This window comes from Myotis yumanensis, unplaced genomic scaffold, assembly GCF_028538775.1.
Source record: "Myotis yumanensis isolate MYYU_CA2020_CCGP unplaced genomic scaffold, mMyoYum1.0.hap1 SCAF_12, whole genome shotgun sequence".
NCBI lineage: Eukaryota > Metazoa > Chordata > Mammalia > Chiroptera > Vespertilionidae > Myotis > Myotis yumanensis.
Window position 1 is genome coordinate 27,616,731 of NW_027223763.1, and position 24,083 is coordinate 27,640,813.

The 24,083-nt window shown below is 37.5% G+C and overlaps 1 protein-coding gene across 2 annotated transcripts in view; it reads right to left on the reverse strand.

Annotated features, from left to right (window-relative positions):
• Nucleotides 1-2,438: 2,438 nt before the first annotated feature.
• The window catches only part of ZCCHC7 (zinc finger CCHC-type containing 7), a 204,750-nt gene continuing 183,105 nt past the window's right edge, over nt 2,439-24,083 (reverse strand). For both annotated transcript variants that reach the window (XM_070431179.1, XM_070431180.1), the window contains exons 7-9: nt 7,535-7,630; nt 5,724-5,841; nt 2,439-3,853 (exon numbers count right to left, since the gene is read on the reverse strand). In XM_070431179.1, the coding sequence (XP_070287280.1) occupies nt 3,420-3,853; nt 5,724-5,841; nt 7,535-7,630 (648 nt within the window). In that variant the 3' untranslated portion in view covers nt 2,439-3,419. The remainder of the gene's footprint in view (nt 3,854-5,723; nt 5,842-7,534; nt 7,631-24,083) is intronic.

Here is a 24,083-nt window from a genome sequence, read left to right on the forward strand (position 1 = left end):
GAAGATGGAGGCAGAGATTGAAGTCATGCATCTACAAGCACAAAAGGCCAAGACCTGCCACCAGCCACCGGAATCTAGGAGAGGCAAGAATGAATCCTCCCTCAGGTCAGGAAGGAACCAGCTCTGCCAACACCTTGATTTTGGACTTTCGGCCTCCAGAGCTGTAAGAACACATTGCTGTTATTTTAAGCCCTCTGGTTTGTAGTGACTTGTTACCATGGCTTCAGGAAACAAATATGGGGCACATCCTTGCTGTTTCATAGCCTTTACTGACAGGGTTCCTTGTCCTTGAAGAGTTGTTCCACTTCTGTTAACCTGGAAAACACTCTGTTACAAAGACCCACGGGAAGTCCTGGCCAGGAGAGGTCCTGCCTACCCCTCTCAACTCCTGCCACTGCTCAACTGTATGGCAAGGTTTTCATTTTTGTGTTTGTCTCTTCAATTGCTTGTTAGCTCCTGAGGCTTGAGATTTCTCTTAAAGTCAACCTCAAGCAAGAAGGCTACCAGCATAAAAAAGGTCCATGGCAAATATTTGTTGGTTAGAAGGCAATAAGAATACCCAAGAAGGGAGGGTTAATACTGGCTGGGGTGGTCATGACAGTGGAATAGAAGAGTCGGCACAGGCAACCACACAGGGATCAAGATAACGAGGATGGAGTAATAGGCTGTCTTATTTTGTGTGGAATCATTTGTTGGCAGAAGAATTTCCTGTTGTTTTTTATGAGAAGCTTCTCTCCATATCTTTTATCAACAGATTACTGATATGTTAACCCTGTCTCTCTTCACACAAACACAGCCCACATCAATCTTTTCACTGCAGCATTAACAAATAACATTTCTTTGCCCATCGAAATGGCAAAAAGAAAAAGGAATGAAAATATTCCATGTTACTGTGGGAGCAGGCTGCCAGGAATGTAATTTGCAATATGTATGAAACCTTGCATGAAATAGATGCATTTTTTTTGGACCCATAAATTCTATTTTATCACAATGAAATAATTGAAGAATATATGGTGTATGTAGAAGGATTTTTTTTCTAAAACTAATAAAAATTAGAAACAACCAAAAAGTTCAGCAATAGGAAGCTGATTAAATAACTTATATATAGCTACAAAATAGGATATCATGGAGCCATGAAAAATAATGATGTAGATATATATTTGATTGAAAATATTTTCACTACTAAGTATAAAAACAGGTTACAAAATAATGCATATATGTATAAAAAACATATGGGAGGATAGATAGTAAGAATGTTACCCATATCTTTGGGTAGAAGAATCAGGTATGATTTTATGTTAACCGCCCCCCACCCGCCCCCCCCGCCCACAAATGAGTATGTACTCCTTGTAAAACATAAAAATAAACAGCCTGATAAGAGGCACTGTTAATAGCATGGTTCTGGCCCACAAAAGCCAGGCTTTCCGTTGAGACAATGGGAGGTGGTGCCTCTGCTCAACTCTAAAAATGCCAAATGTGAACCGAGCCAGAACCCAGGAAAAGGAGCCCCTCAGGCTGCTTCTAATCAAAACAGGTCCAGAGGCAAAAGACACTTAGAGTCTTCTCCATCCTCGCAACACAAGGCTCCGCACTGTTCGGGACAACTGCTTTTCTTCTCTTAAACTTTCTTCTCTTTAAGACTTAAAGTTTTATTTGATTGTCCAGTTGCTGCATATTTTAAACTCCACATTCTTGTATGGAAAGTCAGTGTGTGAGGAGGCTGACTGCGGACTGTCAGCAGGCGCCAAGGACCGTGAGGGGGAAATGAAGCAGAGGCTCCTCTGTGTTTGGCCTTTCCTTACCATCCTTTCGTATCTGCCTATAAATGCATGGACCTGAAGGGTAAATTATACCCCAGGACAAAATGTTCTACTCTAATATGTTCTTATAAAAATATACAGTTGGGGAGGAAAAATAAGAGAATGTGCAGAAACAAATAGAAAAAAAAAGCTTCCTTTCTTCCCTTCTCCAAACAATCTTCTATGTATGGAAGATGATACAGAATGGCAATCCCATTTCTGTCCTGAAAGCAGAGGCCCTCGGATCGGCAGGAATGCCAGGCACACCATGCTTGTTCTGGTCCTTTTGAGGAATAATGCCTGGAGCTGCTGGCACTTTCAGCAGGGTGTTAAGACTCTGGTCACTTATCTTAGGGTCAAAACATTCCCAGTTGATGGGAGGAGGCCACACACCAACACACAATGAACCCTTAACACTTAGCAGCAAGCTGAGCAGCCACAGGGCAGGTGAGGACGGAAGACTGTGGGGAGCTGACTTGGGAGGAGAGAGTTTTCCCCAGAAAGACGAGAGAGAGGATCCTACCAGATATTTGGCAGTTTGTGTAGTTCACAAAGACGAACTTAAAAATCTCACATTATAAAACTGTCTTAGTGTACCTTGTTTTATTCTGGCACAGAGCTAGTGCTTGGGCAACAAGGGCAACACTAACCCTAGTTACTGGAGATTTTATAACTTTAGTCACTTGTCCAACCCAAGTATGCCCTTTGTTGCCCAAACTCTCATTGGCTTTTTACACATCAGACACATTTATTTACTCTATTTCAGACATTTTATTTTTCCAATTCCAACATTAGGCCTTGTTAAGTACAAAAGCTCATAAGTACAAAAATTTCTGTATAGCTATACAGTTAAAAAACCCATGAAAACAAAACAATTTTTAAAAGTTGGGCAGTATTCATCTCTATATAGCCGTGACAGTGTTCTGGAAGTGTGGCTGTAGAAATGGTAGAAACTATTTCATGGTGATGACATCAACAGTTTTGAGGACTCTTTTTCACTTGTTTCAGGAAATCTGTCCTGGGACATTCACACTGGATGGATTCCTTGCCTGTATTTCACAACAGCCCACTTCCCTGCTTCTTCAGGGCTTCAGTGACGCCGCCGCCTTCACTGTTCATCCCTGATGCTCTGACCAAAGGAAGATTCTGACCCCAGCTTCTGAAGCCAGTAAAGCTTAGATTTATAACTATTATCCTTTCCAATGTTAGAAAAAGAGTAATGATGAAAAAGATCTAAGAATTTTTCATGTTTGCGTTGATTTCTCTTCCTGCAAGGACTTAATTTACATATGCACACTGAAGATGAATTACATTTGATGAGCTTTAATTTTTTCAAAGTATTTTTAAAAATTCTCTTGAAAAGATTAATTCTTCCAATCTGTAGGATTCTGAGTAAAAATCAACTGGATCAGGGGAAGTCCGAGTTTATTTTTGTTTTCCCGCCTAGCAACCTGCTGGACACAGAGAACAGATCTGCAAGGTCTTCATTCAGCAGCTCTAGGGTATGGCTGAGATTAAACAAAACAACAAAACAAATTCACTTTAATTAGTAAAAAGACTGGCAGAATGCTGTAGACATGAAGAACAGACAAATGCTGGAGAGCCAAACCGGCAGCGGCCTCACAGTCTAGACTTCTTTTTCCTCTGCTTAATAAGAAATAAGTTATCACCGTCCTCCTCCTCCCCGCGGCGCTCCTTCTTATGCTTGCCCCGCCTGCCCTCTCTGGGCAGCTTGTCCCCTGGCTTGTGCTGGTGTGAGTGGTGAAAGGACTTGTGAGGCTTCTGGGTTTTGAAGGTGCCCAGGGAAGAGTGGGTTCTGGGGCCTCTGGGAAAGTCCTCATCCACGTCATGACCCCTGTCGGCCTTCCTGTGCTTTTCACGCTCTCTGTTGTTCCTGCTCATTGTTTCTTTTTGGGTTTCTTTCTTTTCTTGAGGCCACCTTGTGTTTCTCCTTGAGGCGTGGCTCTTCTTCATGTCATGGTGGGACCTCTGATTTGCTGCTTTCATATGCGGCCTCTTGAACTGCCTTGGAAATTCCCCATTTTTCTGGAGTTCTGGAAAATATAAAAGTATTTTTGCATATTCTGCAGCAAGACAGTCCATGCAGAACTCTCCTAAGTCTGTAAATAACTTAGCAGAGAGGGAAGCCAGACATTTAAATGCATTAACGATAGGGCCTTCTCAAGGGCCCTTACTAAAGTAAAAGTCACTCACTAAGAACTGTATGGCTGTAGTTATGCATTTCTGATTGCTGACAGTGAACATCCAGCAGTCCAATGATAATCCTTCTGTTCAATACAATCTAACTGGGTTAAACAGTGCGGATGAGGGCGAGCGAGAGCAGTCATCATCCTAGCTTCCTGAAGAAAAGACTTGTCTGACCAATTCAAGGGACAGGCCTTGATAATAATGTTAAGCGAGATGCACAACAGTCTTATTGACAGACTCATATGATATTTCAATTACACCCTGAAGATAAAGTCTGGCCACAGTACTTGTTAGAGGTGGATGCCAAAGTGGACAGATTATTCCTCCAGAGCAGAGACCGCTGGCTTGGAGGCTGAGTATGTCGTTGTGCAGATCTGATGGTATGTTTTGTTAGGACTTGGCTCTCACTACAAGGATCTGGTAGCTGTGATTCTGACAGGGTAGGTGGGAGATGAGGTTACAGTAAGGGATGAAAATTAACATGTCAACAGAATCTTCAGAGACTAGAGAAATGCCTCCCCTCCAAATGAAATGAAGTGCAAAGTAATATATTTAAAAATGAATTTTGGAATATAGAGAAAAAAATAAGTAATGACTTATAGACTTCGGCATAAAATGAAAATTCCAATGAATCACAGCAAGCTTCAAAGTGAATCTGTGCTGCAGAGCTGTCATAACCAGTTAAAAAGGAAACTAAGTCGTTTTTCTCTGATTATAAAACTTATAAACACTCATTACAGAAAATTTGGGAACTAAAGAAAAGCATAAAGAAAATAAAACAGAAGCACCCATAATCCTTTAATCCAGAGATGACATTTTGGTGCATTTCTTTTTAATGTTTTAAAAAGAATCTGGAAAAGAGTAACAAAAAAGGCCCAAAGAATCAACAATGTATAGGTCAACTTGAAAAACAAAGAATTGTTTGTCCCCAAAGCAAGACAAATAACTGGTAAACCACCTTGAAGTATATTGCAAGAAAGAACAGGCTTACGTTATAGGATAATTTAATGAGAAAGAACCTTATGCTATAGCAACATAATAAAGAAGCCACAGAGGGTGGCTATGGACCTGGAGCTCAGCTCATGGCTGATAGGAAATGACTTCTTTGGGGAAGCTCCAGGAAGTCACCCAGTAGGGATGCCTGTCTTTCTATGAAAATTACTAGAGCTACACAAATGGGGAACAAATCACTAGTCAAACAGAAAAATCTCAAAGAGCCTTTAAAACTCTGCCTACATATATGGATAGAAGTCCTTTCTGGACATTTTCTAAAATTATCATTATGTTAGAAAATGTTTATTGGGAATAGATTACAACACAGGATTTTTTAAAAAAAAAATGTATTTTAGAGAGGAAGGGATAGGGACAGAAAGAGAGAGAGAAACATCGATGTGAGAGAGAAACTTCCATTGGTTATATACCCCAACTAGGGATGGAACCTGCAACCTGGGTATGCGCCCTAACTGGGAATTGAGCCCATGACCTTCCAGTGTATGCAATGATGCTCCAACCAACTGAGCCATACCGGCCAGGGCACAACATAGGATTTTTGAAGTGGGTACTTGATTTCTGGAGATCAAGAAAATTCCAGTTTCCATGGTAATTAAAAACATTTTCTGTGTTAACCAATGACCCCCAAAGCAGGTACAAACAGTGCGAAAATAGAAATTTGGGAACTACTGCAAAGTTGATCTAGCAAGAAGTCTAACAACATACCTTTTACTTTTCGTTTTATTCTGTATTCTCGCTCCCGAATTTCATATTTGTCATCATAGTAGTAGATGAATGGAGATGTTGGAAAGGTCTGGTTAAACATTCGCCTTTCTGTACATTCCTGCAAATTGTATTTGAAATTAGGATGTCACAAGGGCATACTGTTCTAACAACCTTTTTGCGAGGTTATGGATGACTGTAAGTAGAGATGAGTCCCACATCACTGATAGGCATTCTTGGCTGCAGGCTGTGGTCTTGCTGGGACACAGGGAGGATCACCCAGCCTGACATCCAATCAAGTATTTTTTCAGACTTGAATTTTCTTCTCTTACTTCTTTACCTATGAAAACCTTATCTTTTTTCAATCTTTCCTGCCAACCCACTCCCCCAGGCTGAGTTGACAGCAATGGCTGGGAGGAAGAGGAGAGGTTCTTACTGCACTGCCTCATACCTGTTGGAGGGTTTATTTTATTTGGCCTTATGTTGTATTAGATCTGTGCTTCTTTGTCTCTTCAACAGCCTTTCATCAAGTGCTTTCCCCTCTCTCTTTCCCCTTCACATTTACACCCTAGATGTGGGTGTAACTTCTTAGCTCTGTGCTCTTTTTCCTACCACACAAGTGGTTTGTAAACTTATTTTTTTAAAAATATATTTTATTGATTTTTTACAGAGAGGAAGGGAGAGAGAGAGTTAGAAACATTGATGAGAGAGAAACATCGATCAGCCGCCTCCTGCACATCTCCTACTGGGGATGTGCCCGCAGCCCAGGTACATGCCCTTGACCGGAATCGAACCTGGGACCCTTCAGTTCGCAGGCCGACGCTCTATCCACTGAGCCAAACCGGTTTCGGCTGTAAACTTATTTTAACAAATACTCACTGGGGGGAAACAGTTGATTCTTATGGTGGGGAGCAGTGTGGTGGTGGGTTGTGTCCAGTTTGAAATGCTCTTAGGTCAGTGGTTCTCAACCTTCCTAATGCCGCGACCCTTTAATACAGTTCCTCATGTTGTGGTGACCCCCAACCATAAAATTATTTTCGTTGCTACTTCATAACTGTAATTTTGCTACTGTTATGAATCGTAATGTAAATATCTGATATGCAGGATGTATCTTCATTGTTCACGACCCACAGGTTGAGAACTGCTGTCTTAGGTGATTTTGAAACACCCCAACGGAACCCTCTCATCTCTTCAATTCTCCCCACTCAAGATCAGATCACTCCTGTCATTCATTACCCTAGGACAGCTCCCTATTCTCATGACTCTGACCTTCCCATGCCTGATAGTTTCCAAATCCATATCCTTGGCCTAAATACACCTATGGAGTAGGCTTTTAAAAAAATCATGACCTGTGACATATATCCATTCAGCATGCCTGAAACCAAATATCTTTCTTTTCTTTGAAAGAGGTTTCCCTTTGGAACGTTCCATTTCTGTCTTTTGCCATCTTGCCTAAAATTTATTTATGCGAGTTCAATACTTCTTAGCTAAGTATTGAAGAAAAATTAGAATACCTCTTAGGAAGAAAGTATGTGAAAAATCCATATAAAGTTTAACTTAATTTATCATAATTTTGGCATTATATACTTGATTTGTAATTCTAAGCATCTGATCAAGCTGGTACATACATACATTTAGGAACATAATTGGCAGGGATGAGAGAAGTATGTTAGTTGAAACTATATTAAATCTCACTTTAGAATGTTAGTTTCTAAAAAAGTAAGCATTCAGAATTACATTATTTTTGAGTTCATCTTTCATCAATCGCTTCCTGACAATAGAATGCTTTATGCCCAAATGCCACTCAGACTTACATGTCCATAATGGCCTTCTTGACCACAGTTGTAGCAATACATTAAGGCTGATTGTCCAGAAGGAGTCTTCGGCTTTTTGGGTGGTCCAGGTTTAGTCTGCAACATGAATATTTGTAAGGTTTTATTAAACTTAGAAGAAAATTAAAACCTCATTCTTTCTAAAAAAGCTCTTTTTAGGTAAGAGAGTCCTTAGAAATATTGTCTTCTAGAAGTCAGTGTAGAGACCCCACCTTCAGATGACTCTGTAAAGTGTGTAACACAATAACAATTCCTTTATTCTTAATGTCAATGTGTGCTTTCCTCTCCTTCCTCACACCTCATTCCATTCAGTATTATATCCAACACTGTGTTAGGTATTAGGTATCCCAGACAGAAAAGGATGACAGGCTAGTAGAACATGACAGGCATATAAATAGATAATGACAGGACAATGTAAACACAGTGATAGAAGCATGTACAGGTAGTAATGGAGTGGCAAGACAGACCCACCATTGGATGGGGTGAGGCAGTTAGGGAAAGCTTTCTTGGAAATACAAATTTTAAATTTATTCTCAAAGAATTAGGTGTAAGTCAACTGGATAATGCTTGGTAGAAGGGACAGCATGAACAATGGCATGAAACTAAGAAAGAGCCAACCTGCCAACAAAGTATAAGATGCATGGCCAGGTCCTGGCCAGTGTGCTCAGTGGTTAGAGTGCTGGCCCAAACACTGGAGTTGCAGGCTCCACCTTCAGCCCTGGTTGGAGTACATGTGTGAGGCAACCAATTGGTATGGCGCTTTCACATAAATGCTTCCCTCTATCTTTTTCTCTCTCTTTCCCTCCCTCAACTCTCTCTAAAAATCAATGGAAAAAATATCCTCTGGTGAGGATTAACAACAACAAAAAGATGCATGACCAGGTATAAGGAAAATGAGGCTGGAGAAAGCATGGCAAAAAAATGGAGGGCTTATAAGTCATGTTAGGGAGCTTGGGCTTTATCTAGTGTTATGTGTAAGGATTTAAGTGTGGGAGCAGAGTAGTTAGAATTGCATTTTGGAAAAACCATTTTGGCTTGTAGCTATAAGGAGGGTGACTATAAGCAAGAGGAGGTTAGATGTAGGAGAAAGACCAATGAAGTGGCTGTTGGCCAATTACAGGTGAGGTGATGAGGGCCCAAACTACCAGAGTAATAAGAATAAGGAAAAGGAAACAGATTTGGGTACTTTTAGAAAATAAAACTGGTATTACTTGAAATTTGAAAAGAGAAGAGGGAATGAAGAAAAGAAATCAGGATGCTTTCCAGGTTTCTATCTTGAGTGAATTGGTGAGTAGTGGTGCCAACAACTGATTCAGAAAAGAAAGAGGAGCCAATGTTGGGGGAGAAACGATGGAGTTTGCCTTGGATGTTGAGTCTCTAGGTGGAGACGGCCACCAGGAGGCTGTCTACGTAGGATGAAGCTTAGGAAACGTGTCTGAACTAAAGATTAGATCTGAAAGCATTCTGCTCAACAGTGGAGGTAGAACTGACCAGAGTGAACAGGGTCGCCACAGCCAATACGAACAGCAGTGAGCTAAGGCCGGAACCCTGGGCATTAACAACATGTAAGGGGGAGAGAAGGAAAGGTTAAAGGATGCAGAGCCACCGGAGAATATAGTCACAGACCTTAGAGAGCAGGCTCAGGAGGATGAGCTGATCTATGAAGTCAAATATAGCAGAGGCCTAGTGGGATTAGAACTAAGAAACATCTGTTAGATTTACAATTGTTCATGGATAACTTGTTGTAAGGATTTTGGCATCAATGGGAAGGTAGAAAGTCGAAGGCAATAGGTTGAATAGTGAAAAGATGCCAACAACTGATTCAGAAAAGAAGGAGGAGCCAATGTTGGGGGAGAAATGATGGAGTTTGTGGGAAAACTATAAAGAAGATCAAGGAAAGCATTACCCACAAAGCCAGGAAGATGCTTATACTTCTGGAGGAAGGGAACAGTGCACAGAGGGTTTTGGGGTAGCTGCAATTTTCTATTTCTTGAACATAGTGGTGTTGTATAATTTGAGTGTGTGTTATAGAACTAATTTATTAAATTGTACACGTTTTATGCACTTTTCAGCATGTATATTACATTTCACAACAAGAAATCTTAAAAAAATGAAATAAAAGTTGAATGAAAGGAGACAGTCAGTACATGTAATTTTGAGAGACATGAGTAAGAAGGGGCAGGATAAGAAAAGGTAGTCCCCAGGAGGATGTGGGGGTGTTGGTGAAGTTTGCGATTAGAATGGGAGAGACCTGAACCTGTGAGAAAGCTAGCAGAGATGGAGAAGTTGAAAACAGAGGAAAGAAAGGAGAAAATGGATTGAGCAAAACCCCGGAGGCAGCAGGGGCTTTAAAAAGGAGAAAAACCAATCTGTCCTTCCCCCAACCCTGGTTTTTTTTGTTTTTTTTTTTGTTTTTTGGGTGGGCGGGGGGAGATTGGAAAGATGAGATTAAACTTGGATACGTTTATTTCTTATGTTCTTTATTGGGATCCTATAATAATAGGATCTCGTCTGCCAAATAATTTTGCTGCTGTTCAGTGTGGCAAACAGGTGGTTTGTGGAGATTTTATTTTCTTGACACAGGAAAACATGGGTTATAAAAATTTTCCTCAAACAACTTTAGTTTTAGCTCCTATTTCCTAAAATGGAATACTGGAGGATGACAATAACCTGAAAGATCTTTTCTACTAAAAATGACTACAAATGCTATACAAAATGGAATTTAAAACCTCAGTTATTACCAATTAGGATATAATAAAAAACATAACCAACAAATGTCTTGTATTCTCCAATTTAAAATGTGGTTCATACATTAGGCCAGCTAAAAGGCATTAAATACAATGTTAACAACTATGCACACACCACTCATAGTGGTTTATACATTAGTTCAGGTAGTAGAGCACCAGAAGACAGGAAATTATTAAGGAGAAATAATTTTTTTCATCTGAAAAGGTAAGTATGTTACTTGATTGTGACATAAAATTGCAACCATAAGCATATGTTGTTTAATAGAAGTAAATAAAACCAAGAGAGACGGTGTCATGAATGTGAAGGTAGAACAGATGATGTTTCAAGGAAATTGTCAAAAGCTACTGATGGGTCAAGTAAGATGAAGACAAACAAAATCCATTGGACTTAGCAACTGGAAACTGCTGTGAGCAGTTTCACTTGAGGGGTTGGGGCACAAGTCTGACTGTAGTGGGTTCACTGCAAGTTGAAAAGATGCTGGAGAATGGAACATAGAGGACTTTTTAAAGAAACTAGACTGTGTATGGGAGAAGAGGAGGGGATGAGAAGAGCAGAATGCAAGTCCAAGGATACCTCCACCACTGCTGGGCACGGGGCACGAGCATATATACACATTCTTTCATTAATTGATTTAAAATATACCGAGTGCCTAATACATGCAAGTTAGTGTTCTAAGATTAGGTAATTGAGAAGTGAGCAAAACAAAAATCATTGCTCACATCTCCAGGTGGAAGACAGATAAATAAAACCACCACCAACACACACACACGCACACACACACACACACACACACAATCAGATAGTAATAAATGTTATGTGAATGAGAGTCTTTGGTGGTGACTTAGGTTGAGTTTTGGGAAACTCTCACTGGGATGGTCAATCCGTATAACAAGAAAAAACAAGTATTCAGTGACTGGGGAAACAGCATTCTAGGCATAAGGCATTGGGAACAGGTAGTGCAAAGCACGAAAGTGGGCATATTTCAGTATCTGAAAAATAAACTGGGAAGTGTAGTAGGTGAAGGAAGAGCTGCAGAGAAGGAGGCTCTAGAGGTAGAATGAAACCAGATCACTGAGAGCTGTGTAAACCAGGGTGAAGGGAGCTGGGTCTTAAGTGGCATGAGCAGGTAGTTTGAAGCTAATAGTAGGTGCTCAATAACCAGCTGGCAACTGTCAGCAGACTGTAAGCGATCACAGAAAGAACAATCCACACTCCCAAATAATACATGTTCTCTGAAAAACTGACCTGTTTATAAATTTTTAAATTTATGTTCATTTGTGTAAATATATGGCAATTTATCTTTGAGGCAAGATTTTTAGATTCACTGATGAGAAGTAAATATGCTATCTTTTAAAAGATATTTTTATTGATTTTTTTTTTACAGAGAGGAAGGGAGAGGGACAGAGAGCCAGAAACATCAATCAGCTGCCTCCTGCACACCCCCTACTGGGGATGTGCCCGCAACCAAGGTACATGCCCTTGACCGGAATTGAACCTGGGACCCTTCAGTCTGCAGGCCGACGCTCTATCCACTGAGCCAAACCGGTTAGAGCTAAATATGCTATTTTTATTTCACTGGAATAAAAGATTCCACTGGCTCAAATCCTATGCAAAAAAACAAGATGAGGGGGTGGGGGGGGCAACAGGGGGATAAGGACACATAATGTAATACCTTAATCAATAAAGAAAAAAATATATACTAAAGAAATAATAAAAAATTAAATAAAAAATAAACAAGATGAATCAGGAAGTAGCGAGGAAGTAGGCTGGTGAGAACCAAATTAGCAGGGAATCCAGACATGGAATTTGATTGCTATGGATACGAGCAGGGACTTCCTCATGGGAGGGGCCACCATACCTCTACAGCAGTTCTGGTTTCTCCTCAGTAGTATAGACCACAGGGACAGTCACATTACTACACAACTCTCTAGTGGTTCCTTCCTATCACCTCCACTCAGAGTAAAGGCCACCTGTATTTAATACTACGACAGTGCTCCTGACCCACCTTTTCCCTGTTTCACCTTCTAGTGTACTAAACTGGTTATTTATTATGTTTATTATCTACCTCCCTGTTGGTAGAATGTAAGGTGCATGAGGGCAGGGATCTTTGCTTGATCCACTGTGTACCCCTATGCCAAGAGTCTAGAGTAAGTGTTGGCAGACTATGGGCAGCAGGCCAAATTTGGCCCACTGCCTGTTTTTGTATGACTCACAAGGGAAGAATAGTTTTTACATTTTTAAATGGCTAAAAAATATTTCACAACATGTAAAGATTATATGAAATTCAAAATTCAGTGTCTATAAATAAAGTTTTATTGGGACACAACCAGGCACATCTGTTTACAGATTATCTGTGGCTGCTTTTCATGCTACAGGGGCATAGTTATGATAGAGACCACATGGCCTGCCAAGCTAAAATATTTACAATCTGGCTCTTTATTACAGAAAATGTTTGCTGACGCCTGACTTAGAACATAATAAGTGCCCAATAAGTAGCTGGTGAGTAAGTAGATAATAAAGACTCCAAAATTCCTCTGACTTTACTTTATTGCCTAAGCCTGGGAAATTACAAGTATCCAAATGCTGTTCCATCTGCCAGATAAACATGGAGAACTCCTTCATCTCTTGGCTCAAATGTCATCTTCTGTGTAAGGCCTTCCTGATCACCTATTTAAAATAGCCAGCTCTCTCCAATTGGAGCATCCTATCCTGCTTCATTGAGTTTTTTCCTTAAACTTCATCGCATCTGATATACTATATATTTTACTTGATTGTTTGGTCTATACCCCAACTCACAGGGATTTGTCTGTTTTTAGTTCACTGCTGTATCCCAGATCCTGGAACAGGGCCAGGCATATAATAGTTCAGTAAATATTTTTTTAAAAATGTTTTTATTGATTTCAGAGAGAGGGAGGGAGAGGGAGATAGAAACATCAATGATGAGAGAGAATCATCGATCGGCTGCCTCCTGCACGCCCCCTACTGGGGATCAAGCCTGCAACCCAGGTATGTGCCCTGACTGGGAATCGAACCATGACCCCCTGGTTCATGGGTGGATGCTCAACCACTGAACCACACCGGCAGGAGAGCAAATATTATAAATGAATGAGATAATGCATATGTAAAGTACATGGCCCATAGTGAGCATCCAATACATTTTAGTCACTAAACACAACCTCTAAGATTATGCTTTTATACATTAAAATGCCTGAATAAATTAACACAGCTTCCTAAGGGTCTCCTCTACTTCACATTGAGAGTGTGGTACATACTCTGGCAGAATCAAGAAGGAGTTACTAATACAGAGACTAGGAATTCAGTTTTACAATTACTAGGGATAAAGAGATCCTTTTAAATCAAGACTTTGAAAGCTTGTTTCATGTCGACACTTATTTTATTTTGAAAGTAATCTCATTCAAAAGGCCTCAAATTTAGCCTTACTGTTCATTTATGCCCGTGGATGAAGTGCAAACATTTGGGTGTTCATTCATCTGAATAATGTCACTAGTTAAAAACTTCCATTATTACTAATAAAAATAGCAACCGTATTTATATTGTGCTATGAAATTCTAAACTGTTTCACAATAATTAATTAGTAAATGACATGTCAAACGCTATCTACATACTCTCATTTTAATAAACTATCATGTTCTAGGACTTAATAGGAATGAAATCAGCCTAGATCTTACCTAATTAGAGAACATTTCTATATTAGAATACAATACTGAAAACTCAATAATGATTTCCAGTGGACAAGTTTTCATACTATGATCTAACAAAAATCTTACAGCTATTTAAAGTGTTAGAAATACAAATTTGTGACTCAATACTTCTGCCTTGGAGCATGTCTTCATTTTTAATTAACAGTAAAGGTCCAATTTAAAGCAGAATGTGTCAACTGATTAGCTCTAAGTTCAGGGTTCTGTCATACATGTTTGTACTGTGGACAAAAAGTTAAATGCAGGGAACAAATGTAGTTTTTTAGAACTTTTAAAATTTGTTTGTTAATCCTCACCCGAGGATATTTTTTCCATTGATTTTTAGAGAGAGTGGAAGGGAGGGGGAGAGACACAGAGAGAGAAATATCGATGTGAGAGACACGCCGATTAGTTGCCTCCTGCATGCGCCCCAGATGGGGGCCAGGGATTGAGCCTGCAAACGAGGTACAAGCCCTTGCCAGTCCATGGGCCAAAAGTATAACTACTGAGAAAACTGGACTAGAACTTTTTTTAACTTAAAAAATTTACCTTAAGACTTTGACCTAATGGATACCAAATGAACTATTTATGAAAGCAGCTTTTTCTTTTCTTTTCTTCTCACTTTTTTTTTTTTTGGTTACAGACATTTAAATAATCTATATTTGTAGGATGATATCTTAGAGATTACTTTACTATCAATATATAGAAGTAATAACCTGGGAGATAGCATTACCTATGAAAGGTCCATCCCATCTGCTATTCTTGCTGAAAGCTTTTCATGCACCAGTAAACTCAGTAAATATCAGAAGATAAAGCATAAGCCTACCACGCCACGGATTTACTTCTAATGTCTCCTCAAAGTGCTGCCCGATGCAACGATTACAAATGATTTTCTTCTAATGTCATTTTACATAACCCTTTTTTCTGCATGAGTAGTTAGTGCGGAATGAATGAATGAATGCCATTAAAACAGTTAATCATTATCTGGGACACTGGCCTTACTCCCTTCACTAGTAGGAATCTCCATGACAAAGGCCAAGAGATCAAAACGCCAGAACTGCCTCAGTGTCCTATTTCTAACAGTAATTTTTTATGCAAATGAACCTGCTGGGCATCTCCCTCTGTGACCTTGAGCTGCCCTTATCTAAACTGACTTTGATCCAATGAGGACTTGCATCTTGTTGAAGCTCATTACTATACAGGATATGCAATCAATTTCACTAATTAAAGGGAATTTTCTACTTTCGTGACCACAAAATGTACTTATTTTTACAATCATACATATACTTAATGACTAGACTATGTTTTTATTTATTAATCCAAAGTGTTATATGAACATATATTAAAAAGCAAGTCCATAAAGCACTTGATGTAAATGTATTCACAACCAAACGTAACATGGAGTAAAGTACTGAGCTCAGCTCCGGTCTTTCTGCATGTCACATTTGTACTCACACCTCTTAAATCCATATGCTTTTCATGCTTGAGAATCTTATTTTTTCAAAGCTTTTCCAATAAGCTAACAGTACAAGCATCTCCTCAATATCCATATATTTTAAAAAACAATCCTACCCAAGTAATCAAACAGAATTTCTCAAGAAAATGTTACCCCAAATCAAAAACTTGCCATCATAGTCAAAGCCCATTAGTTGAAAATGGGACCTTACGGTATGAATCTGACATTTAAGCAGAACAAAAGTTTGAATTAAAAATATACCCCTCCCCCCATTTAAACATATCATTTTTTGTACCTACTCTAGAGATCATATGTGATTGTCTCAAGTATTTTATTTAGTTTCATAAAGAGTAGGCAGAGCAAGAAGAATGGGTGCCTTCCCTTTCCTTTGGTAGTATTTACAATATAAATGCCAACAGAAATGTAACTGGTACGCAGTCAAGAAAAATCACATCTGGGGCCTAAAGGAATCAAAAAAAGAAATTTAAAAGTTGGGCAGTTTTGCAGTGAACGGAACCAAATCTGAGTCTGTGAGAAGGCAAAAATGATCCCATGTAACTAAAGATACAAAAGATTCCCTATCTCCCCTTTTCAGTGTTTTTCTGGGGTAGGTGCTCCTCACACCTGGAGATCTGAACAGGTCTTATTCCAACCATGATTTTGGTCAAAGCCATCCATTTGCACAGTGTTCTGGCAAATATTCACACTATTACTTCCCTTTGAGGAACATTGAAAGGAATTTTCTCTAAGCTAAAGGCTTTGAAATTATTTTAAAATAAGGCTTCCTTTATGAATTTTTTAAGTTTTAATTTTTCCTCAGTGAAAAACAAATTCAATTGTATACCACTACTACTTTTCCCTATATCTTAAAAATGCCATTAAAAACACCATATATAATAATATACCTATATTTTTTGTGTTAAAAGAAAAAGGATGACATGTATACAACAGACTACCAATCCATCGGGTAATTCCTTAATTAGGCAGATTTTTGAAACATGTATTATGTACACAACAGACCGGAACGTCTCCTTTGGAGCATTTTCTAGTCTATCGGGTGATTACATCATTAAGCCACACATGCTACGTAGAGAAATCCTTATGAAAATTCATGAAAAAATGTACAGCACATCATTAGCATGCTGTAGACGTGTATGCTTTTGATATTTTCTCTGTTAAAAAAACACAACACTACATGAAGTAATTAGTCCAGGTCATAAAAACATGAGAAAGGTACCAGACTCTGGTGAAATTGAAAATTGCAAAAAATTGCATCTCTCATGGTTTCACTGAGAGTAATTTGCTTTATTGGAAAATGGATTCTAAAACAGTGTTTATTTGAATTGCAGCAGAATAAAGAGTGTTGCTTTACTGATTTCGTACTTCCTATATACACGTAACTTCCTCTCTACCCCTCTTCTGATACTCATAGTTTTACAAACCAATGGGTTGAAGGTTGCAAATAACTAGTGGTCAGGCTATTAATTATTCAAGGCCCTGCAGTGCTGTGTGTCTATATACTTATATATCTTCATTGTAGGTAACCAAGACTGTAAAGGACTACATGAGTGTATCTTTCGTAGTAAAACTACGTTAAAGTAATATGAATGGAGGTAAACTGTTGGTATAATTTCTAATAGTGAAAAGATGATATATTAACAACATTAAGCATTAGGCAACATCTAAGAGATAATATATTTGGAGACTAAATGAAACACAAGTTTTATAAAAAGAAGTAATTAAACTTATTAATTTATGATTTCTCTTTTTGTAAATGAGCTCCTTCCCCTACAAAAAAACAACCACACAACAACAAAAGAGAACCTCAGCAAGCAGAGAACAATGAACATATGCAAGACAGTAAGGATCACAGTAATTCACTCCCTGAATGTTCTAAATCTTCATGGCTTAAAAAGCATCCCAATTTTCTCCAAAGGTAGTGGCATTTAGTCACTGGGCCATAGCTAATTTTACATGGAATGCAAAAATGTTAGTTTAAGTTTAATTTACCACCCTATTTAAATATTTCCAATGTTGCTCTCAACCTGCAGAGCTATCCCTCTGTCTATTTTAATTTTAAAGTAAGTTAGCAAAGGCTTCCTTCTTAATCCCCAGAGACTACCTACATAGTGACACAAACGCACAAATTTATGACAGCAACATAAATGCTCTTCTGAAGTAATGTGCAACATTAAGTGAAAATCGTTTCCTGGAAAGATATTATAGGTATCTATATTTTATTTGCCATCTTAAACATATCTGGGTCTTTATGGCCTTATTTTAAAAATGTATTTCCTTTTTATATTTCCTGGTGCAAATGGACTGCATAAATAAGCAATGTGCTATGAGGCTTCAGACCAGCCGATAAAACCTTTCAATTTTCATGCCAGCTTCTTCTTTTGTAATTCAAATCCGCCTGGAAACTGGCAGCTCTGAAAACTGAAACAAGCACTGCCACAAATACCTTGTAATGCTATCGACCTTGTCTGCCCATGCAGTGAGAAAGGGGGATGCGTATGTGTCTGCAGCCATCCAGATAACACAACTCATTTTTTTGGGGGGGCGGGGTGGGGATAACAGAAGCCAGCCCCAGACTGTGCACCAAAAGCAGTCATTACCGGGCATGCTGGAGAATAAGTCTCTTCAAAATACACAGTGCATTTAAAAACCATATATGAGGCTGAGCCACTGCTGTCATTACCAATTTTAATTTAGCTCCTTCAGTTTGCCAGCCAGATAAACTCTTTAGTGCTGTTTTTAATCTATTTGCCACATTTTATGTTTAAGATTATAGTAATATGGACAGGAGAAGGAATCACTTTTAGGGGAAATAAAGAAATAGATCCGCTTATCGGCGCCCATCAGAAAGTTCATTAATCAGCCAGGCTTTGTGCCCTCTAAATTGAAAGGTTAAATAATCCTCTCAGGAATATTTCTCGGCCCCTCCGCCAATTGTCCGGAGAGGAGCTGCCATTCATAGCACGCGGGATCGGTGACAGGGTATCTTACCACTGTTTGGACCCCAAACAATGATGGACAAATGGCCTGGTTTACAAAGAACCTTTTAGTACATGGATGGAAAAGGACCACAAGCTTGGATGCAGGGTGGAGGGATGAGGGGGGCATGGAGACAGGATGTGGGGGGAAGGGACAGGAAAGAACACATACATGTGTGAATGCATGGATATTTTATCTGACTATTTACTGGGGTGGACTATAAAACATAGAATCCACATTAATATACATCTTCTGACCATATTAAGTCTTTAACACACTCAAATCTGCATATGTATGTGTATATACAATCATACAATTGTACGTAAATCATCATTGAAAAAATTGTGGAATAATAGAGCCATAGCTTTATTATATTAATTATCTAATACACAGGGGATAATAAACCCCAAGATTTTCATTTTTTCTATGACTCCACATGACTTACAACACATAGAACTGCCCCTCCCCACACCCAGCCCTGCTTATTCTACTGAAAAATACTCTTAACCATTAGTCACAAAGGCAGGGAATTCCACAGCTGTAAGGCCCTGTTTAAAGGAGGGAAGTGATGATTCCTTGCTTTAACAACATGCTCCATCTTAGCTCCTGCTTGCCTTAAAATAAAGAAAAACATAGAAAGTAGGAATGCTCTTTGAAAGAATACAAATCCCATGCACCGAGACAGTGCTCAGTTTTGTGTTGCCTTTTCTTGCCGGACTTATAGGAGAATATGGGCAGGAATCTGCCAAACAAGTGACCAAGCTCGTACACTTCAACGTTCTGCTGTGAAATCAGGCTGGTTTCTGGCATCAGTCATGTGAAGGCAAAAAGTGCAAAAAACTGATGTTATTTGTTTCATTCCTCATCTCATTAACATAAAACCTCTACCCCTAGCAGAAAGTATTATAATTGGTATTTGTGTATGAGAATTATTTAATTACATATTATTCTCATTATTTACAAAGGAAGCAAAGATTTATGTAATTTAGCTTATGAACGATAACTATATTCATCTGACACTGACGTCACCATTTAAGAATTATATTTATTCACTTAATATTTTTTTTCAAAATGATATGGTCGTATCTTTATATGGTACACATTTTATACGGTCATTTTCATTAGGAAAGGAAGTAGCCTAAAGATTTTTTGTGATCTACTCATAAATGTGTTTATGATTTTTAAGCAAATCAAATTAAGAAAATTTGCTTGCTATATTTAGTTAAAAGTTACACACCTATATTTCTAGACCAGAAGACAAGTATAAATAATTAGAAAATAAAAACTGAGGGAAAATAATTTTGTTAACAAAAGACAATGCTTGTGAGTATTTTAATTTCAATAACTATAAGAAGGAAACATTTTTAGGAAATAGAGTAAAGAGGTCATTATAAATCTCCTCATCTTAGGCAAAGACATTGCAATAATCTGAGTTTGGGCTATCAGTCCCGAGGCCATCTCTCCAGGTGTGAGGAGTCCACGAGTTTGCAGCATTGGAGCTGACATGGTGTTGAACACGGGCATTGCGCTAGGTACTGTGCTAAGTACTTTATGTTTATCATCTCATTGCATTCTTACAATAATCCTAGAAGGCACTGTCCCCATTTTTCAGATGAATAAACTGAGAATTTAGAAGATAAATGTTTTAACTAGGTTTGCACAGCTAGTAAATGAAAGACCCACAATTTGACCTGATTGATTCCAAAGCTGGTATTCTTTCTCCTCTATTATGATAAAAAAAAAATTCCCTAATAATTTCCTAAGAATTAAATAGGCCCCTCTAGCTCCATTTTATGGAATGTTTTTCTAAGGACAAACTTGAGGAAAGATCCAAAACTTAGTTCCCCTAACTGAAAAGAAATGTGGGGTAATCTACAAATACATTAAAAGGAAAAATATAAAATGGGTATTTATAGACATGGATATATTACAAAATTATAAAGATGACCTTATAATCTACTTAATAGATTCAGTTCTAGATGATTTTTGAAAAAAGGAATGAAAATAATTGGATAGGTTTATTATCAATTGATTCACACATGTGAATTTTTTTTTACAAAAACTAACTTTGGATCATTTAAAAGATTTAGGTTTTAGAACCATAAACTTAATTCAACTTAAGTTTACTACTGAAGTTTATACCACAACAGGAAATACAAGACTAGTTTAGAGAGTGTTCATGTCAACAAGTCCAGGGGTTCTTTTAGGAATCTTTTCTTGTAGATTCTTCAAATAATTAACCCAAACCCTTAAAGGTTATGGTTGATCATGACAATCAGTATCTAAATGATTCCTAAATCTATTAGGAATTACTGTAATCTACCACATCATTCACACGTAATGGCTAGTAAAAGGAATGTATTAATACAAATGTCAATGGTCCAGTATACTTTATCTACTTCCACTGAAATGTCCAGAAAAGATTATGACAAGCTCAACCACCTGGAATATATTTATTTAAGGAATGGCATGAATCACCTGTTCAAAGTACATATTAAAAATAATCACTCAAATATGCTAAAATTATTCTACATAATACTTCTATGCTTGTTATGTGTAGTTAACATGACAAAGAATAGGCCACATTCTAGATTTTTAAACTACAATTTGTTATATAGTCAGATACTGAGCAGTGTTAAACTGCATGAATTCTGAAAATTCTTAGACTACCTGTTTATATTCATTTTGTCATAATAGGAAAACTTTTTCAAAGTGTAGAACTGTGAGTAAAAAAAAAAAGTAATTTCCTTTGGAATTATATGACTAATGTATGTGCTTTTTTATTTTTTTTATTATTTTTATTTTTATTTTATTTTATTTTTTTAAAAATATATTTTATTGATTTTTTTACAGAGAGGAAGGGAGAGAGATAGAGAGCTAGAAACATCGATGAGAGAGAAACATCGATCAGCTGCCTCCTGCACATCTCCTACTGGGGATGTGCCCGCAACCCAGGTACATGCCCTTGACCGGAATCGAACCTGGGACCCTTCAGTCCACAGGCCGACGCTCTATCCACTGAGCCAAACCAGTTTCGGCAGTATGTGCTTTTTTAAAGAAGAAAATATTTTTAAAAGTTATGTATACTAAAATTACAAATACTTAGAAATGGAATTTAATTACCACAAAATTTAAGTATCAAGAAGAAATTGCCCCTATAACGACTAACTATAATTATAAAGTTGAACATACTAGGGAACAGAGAAAAGGATAGTGAAGAGTCCAAATGCAATTTTCCATCTTTTTATCATCATCAGGAACATCTGTTAACATCTGTTAACAGGTAAGAAAATGAAGACTACAACAAGTATTTCTTTAAATTTTTAAAACAGAAGTAAAACTTGAAGCTGATACAGTAAAATATGTTAAGTCTTAAATGTAATCATCTTTGCCTCCAGCCTCTGGGGCAGATAAAAAAGCACAGGGACTTTTTTTGGTCAAATGAAGAAAAAAAGTTACTGTTTATAGTACAGTCTCATATTCAATTAGTTTATTATTGAGCAACATGTACTACCTAAAAAATGAACAGAAATCAGGGCAATGGGTGATAAAAACATTAAAGATATTTAGAAGGTGGCAAAAATGCAGCTGCTTCTAGGCCAAACATTTATAATGACTGTTTTCTAAATTGTGTATGCTACATACTTTTCAAGAAAGAAAGAAAAAAACAAAACCCTGCTCAGAATATGTCATATTGATTTCCCATTTAAAGCAAATTAATTTCCTCATTAAAATATTGAAAATCAATTAAGTTGGGAATTTCTCTAAGGGGATGACACCTCAATCTGTTTGAAAAGAAAATATGAAGGTTCTCTCTAAAAATAGAAATAAATTATATCTAAATCTACATAATTTTATTGTACTTCCATTCAAAAATAAGTTTGTATACGAATTGTTTAAATGTCTGAGGAAACATTGTGAGAGGAAAAATAACATGCATTTATAATTCACACCACTCACTTTCTTCCTCTTCCTTTTATAGAAGCTTTAGAAAATTGCTTTTTTATGATTTGGCAAATTGTATTTATTTTTAAATGAATCTCATTTATTGAGATTGATAATTCCAGGTTTCATTTGCTTTGAAATAGCATTTTCCAATTGCTTTGAACGATAAGTTCTGGCAAGATGTGGTCCAACATGCCAGTTGGAAATAGAGATTTAAAAAAATCAGTTGACCTACTCTATAAATGTGGTAATTATCTTTTACACTAAATTCAAAACATGGTAAAAAAAATTACCAGCAAAATGTTCACCCTAAATTCTTTAAGAACAGGTAAATAAATATTAAAGTATTCACAAAAAATGTCCACTTGAAAAATCTTAAAAAATTTTAGTCACTGCCCAAATATACTTTCTATCTTGGTTATCACAGATGGAGTATTAGAAAATAATTTATCGGTGCTTACTCAGAAAATTCCTTTTATTCAGACACCAAGTAACTTTAAATATAAAGCAGTCTGATTTATTTTGTAGTACTACAATGGAAAGATGGTCCCGAGGTACAACAGAATAGTCATGTGCCGTCTTACTCATCAGAGCACAATGACACTCACCTCAGTAGTGTTTTAATACAAAGGTATTTTTTGATGAAAACTAAATCTCTGAAAATTTGACAGAGATGTAATATCTCAATAGCAACACTTAAACAATCAAAATATTGAAATAGTGATGTCAGATATGGAGGAAAAAACTATAATTTAAAAAAAAGTACTGTACTCCTATGTCTTCAGTAAGTTGGCAAAGTGAAGTGAACTTCAAAATAAATTTATAAGTGTTACTTTAGGATAGTATGCTGGGCCTCAAAAAATGGTACAAAGGAAAAGTTGATTTAAATAATTCCAAAATAGAGTGAAGCCTACTTCTTATTCTATTTTGGAGTTATTTAATATTTTAAAATACAGTATGTAACCAGTTCTATATTCTTAAAAACACACACACACACACACACACACACACACACACACACACACACACTTGAGCCCTATCACTTGATATCTACTATGTAGATGAGATCCTTGTGGGTTTTGCAGTTCTGTTAAGTAGCCAACGAGCTCTCAGAAAGAGATTTAGAATTCCCAACATCTATCTAATTAAGAGCCCGTTTTCTTTTTTCCATGAAAAGAAAATATTCTGGCTTGAAGGAGACTTTTTGAAACTCTTTATTTCACATTTTAACTTATTAAAAAAACTCCATTTTAGTATTAGGCAACTAGAAAATTGTTACCCACCCTATCTTACATCACAATAATTTCAGAAAAAAGACTTTCGTGGCTATAGCCTCACAGTCAAATTCCACTTTCTTATTCCTTTCTTTTGGACTATACAACATGTTTCTAAAGTTAAATTTAAATCTGTTGACATTTAAGGTTACCTACTGGGTGGTATGACATAGGATACTTTAGAGAGTTACATTCTCATTTAGAGTAAAAATCTCATTTCCATACTGTGAGAACCCAGAAAACATTTCTAAGTTGATGTTTCCAGGGAAGGAGAGAAAAACCTGAGTGGCAAAACTAAGTGATATTTTAAATTATGATCCATAAGATACACTCTGGCATTCAACTAGTTCAGGTAAGACTACTATTAATTGCTAGTAACCTCTGGTCACAAGCCTTTTCTAGGCTAGAAAGGA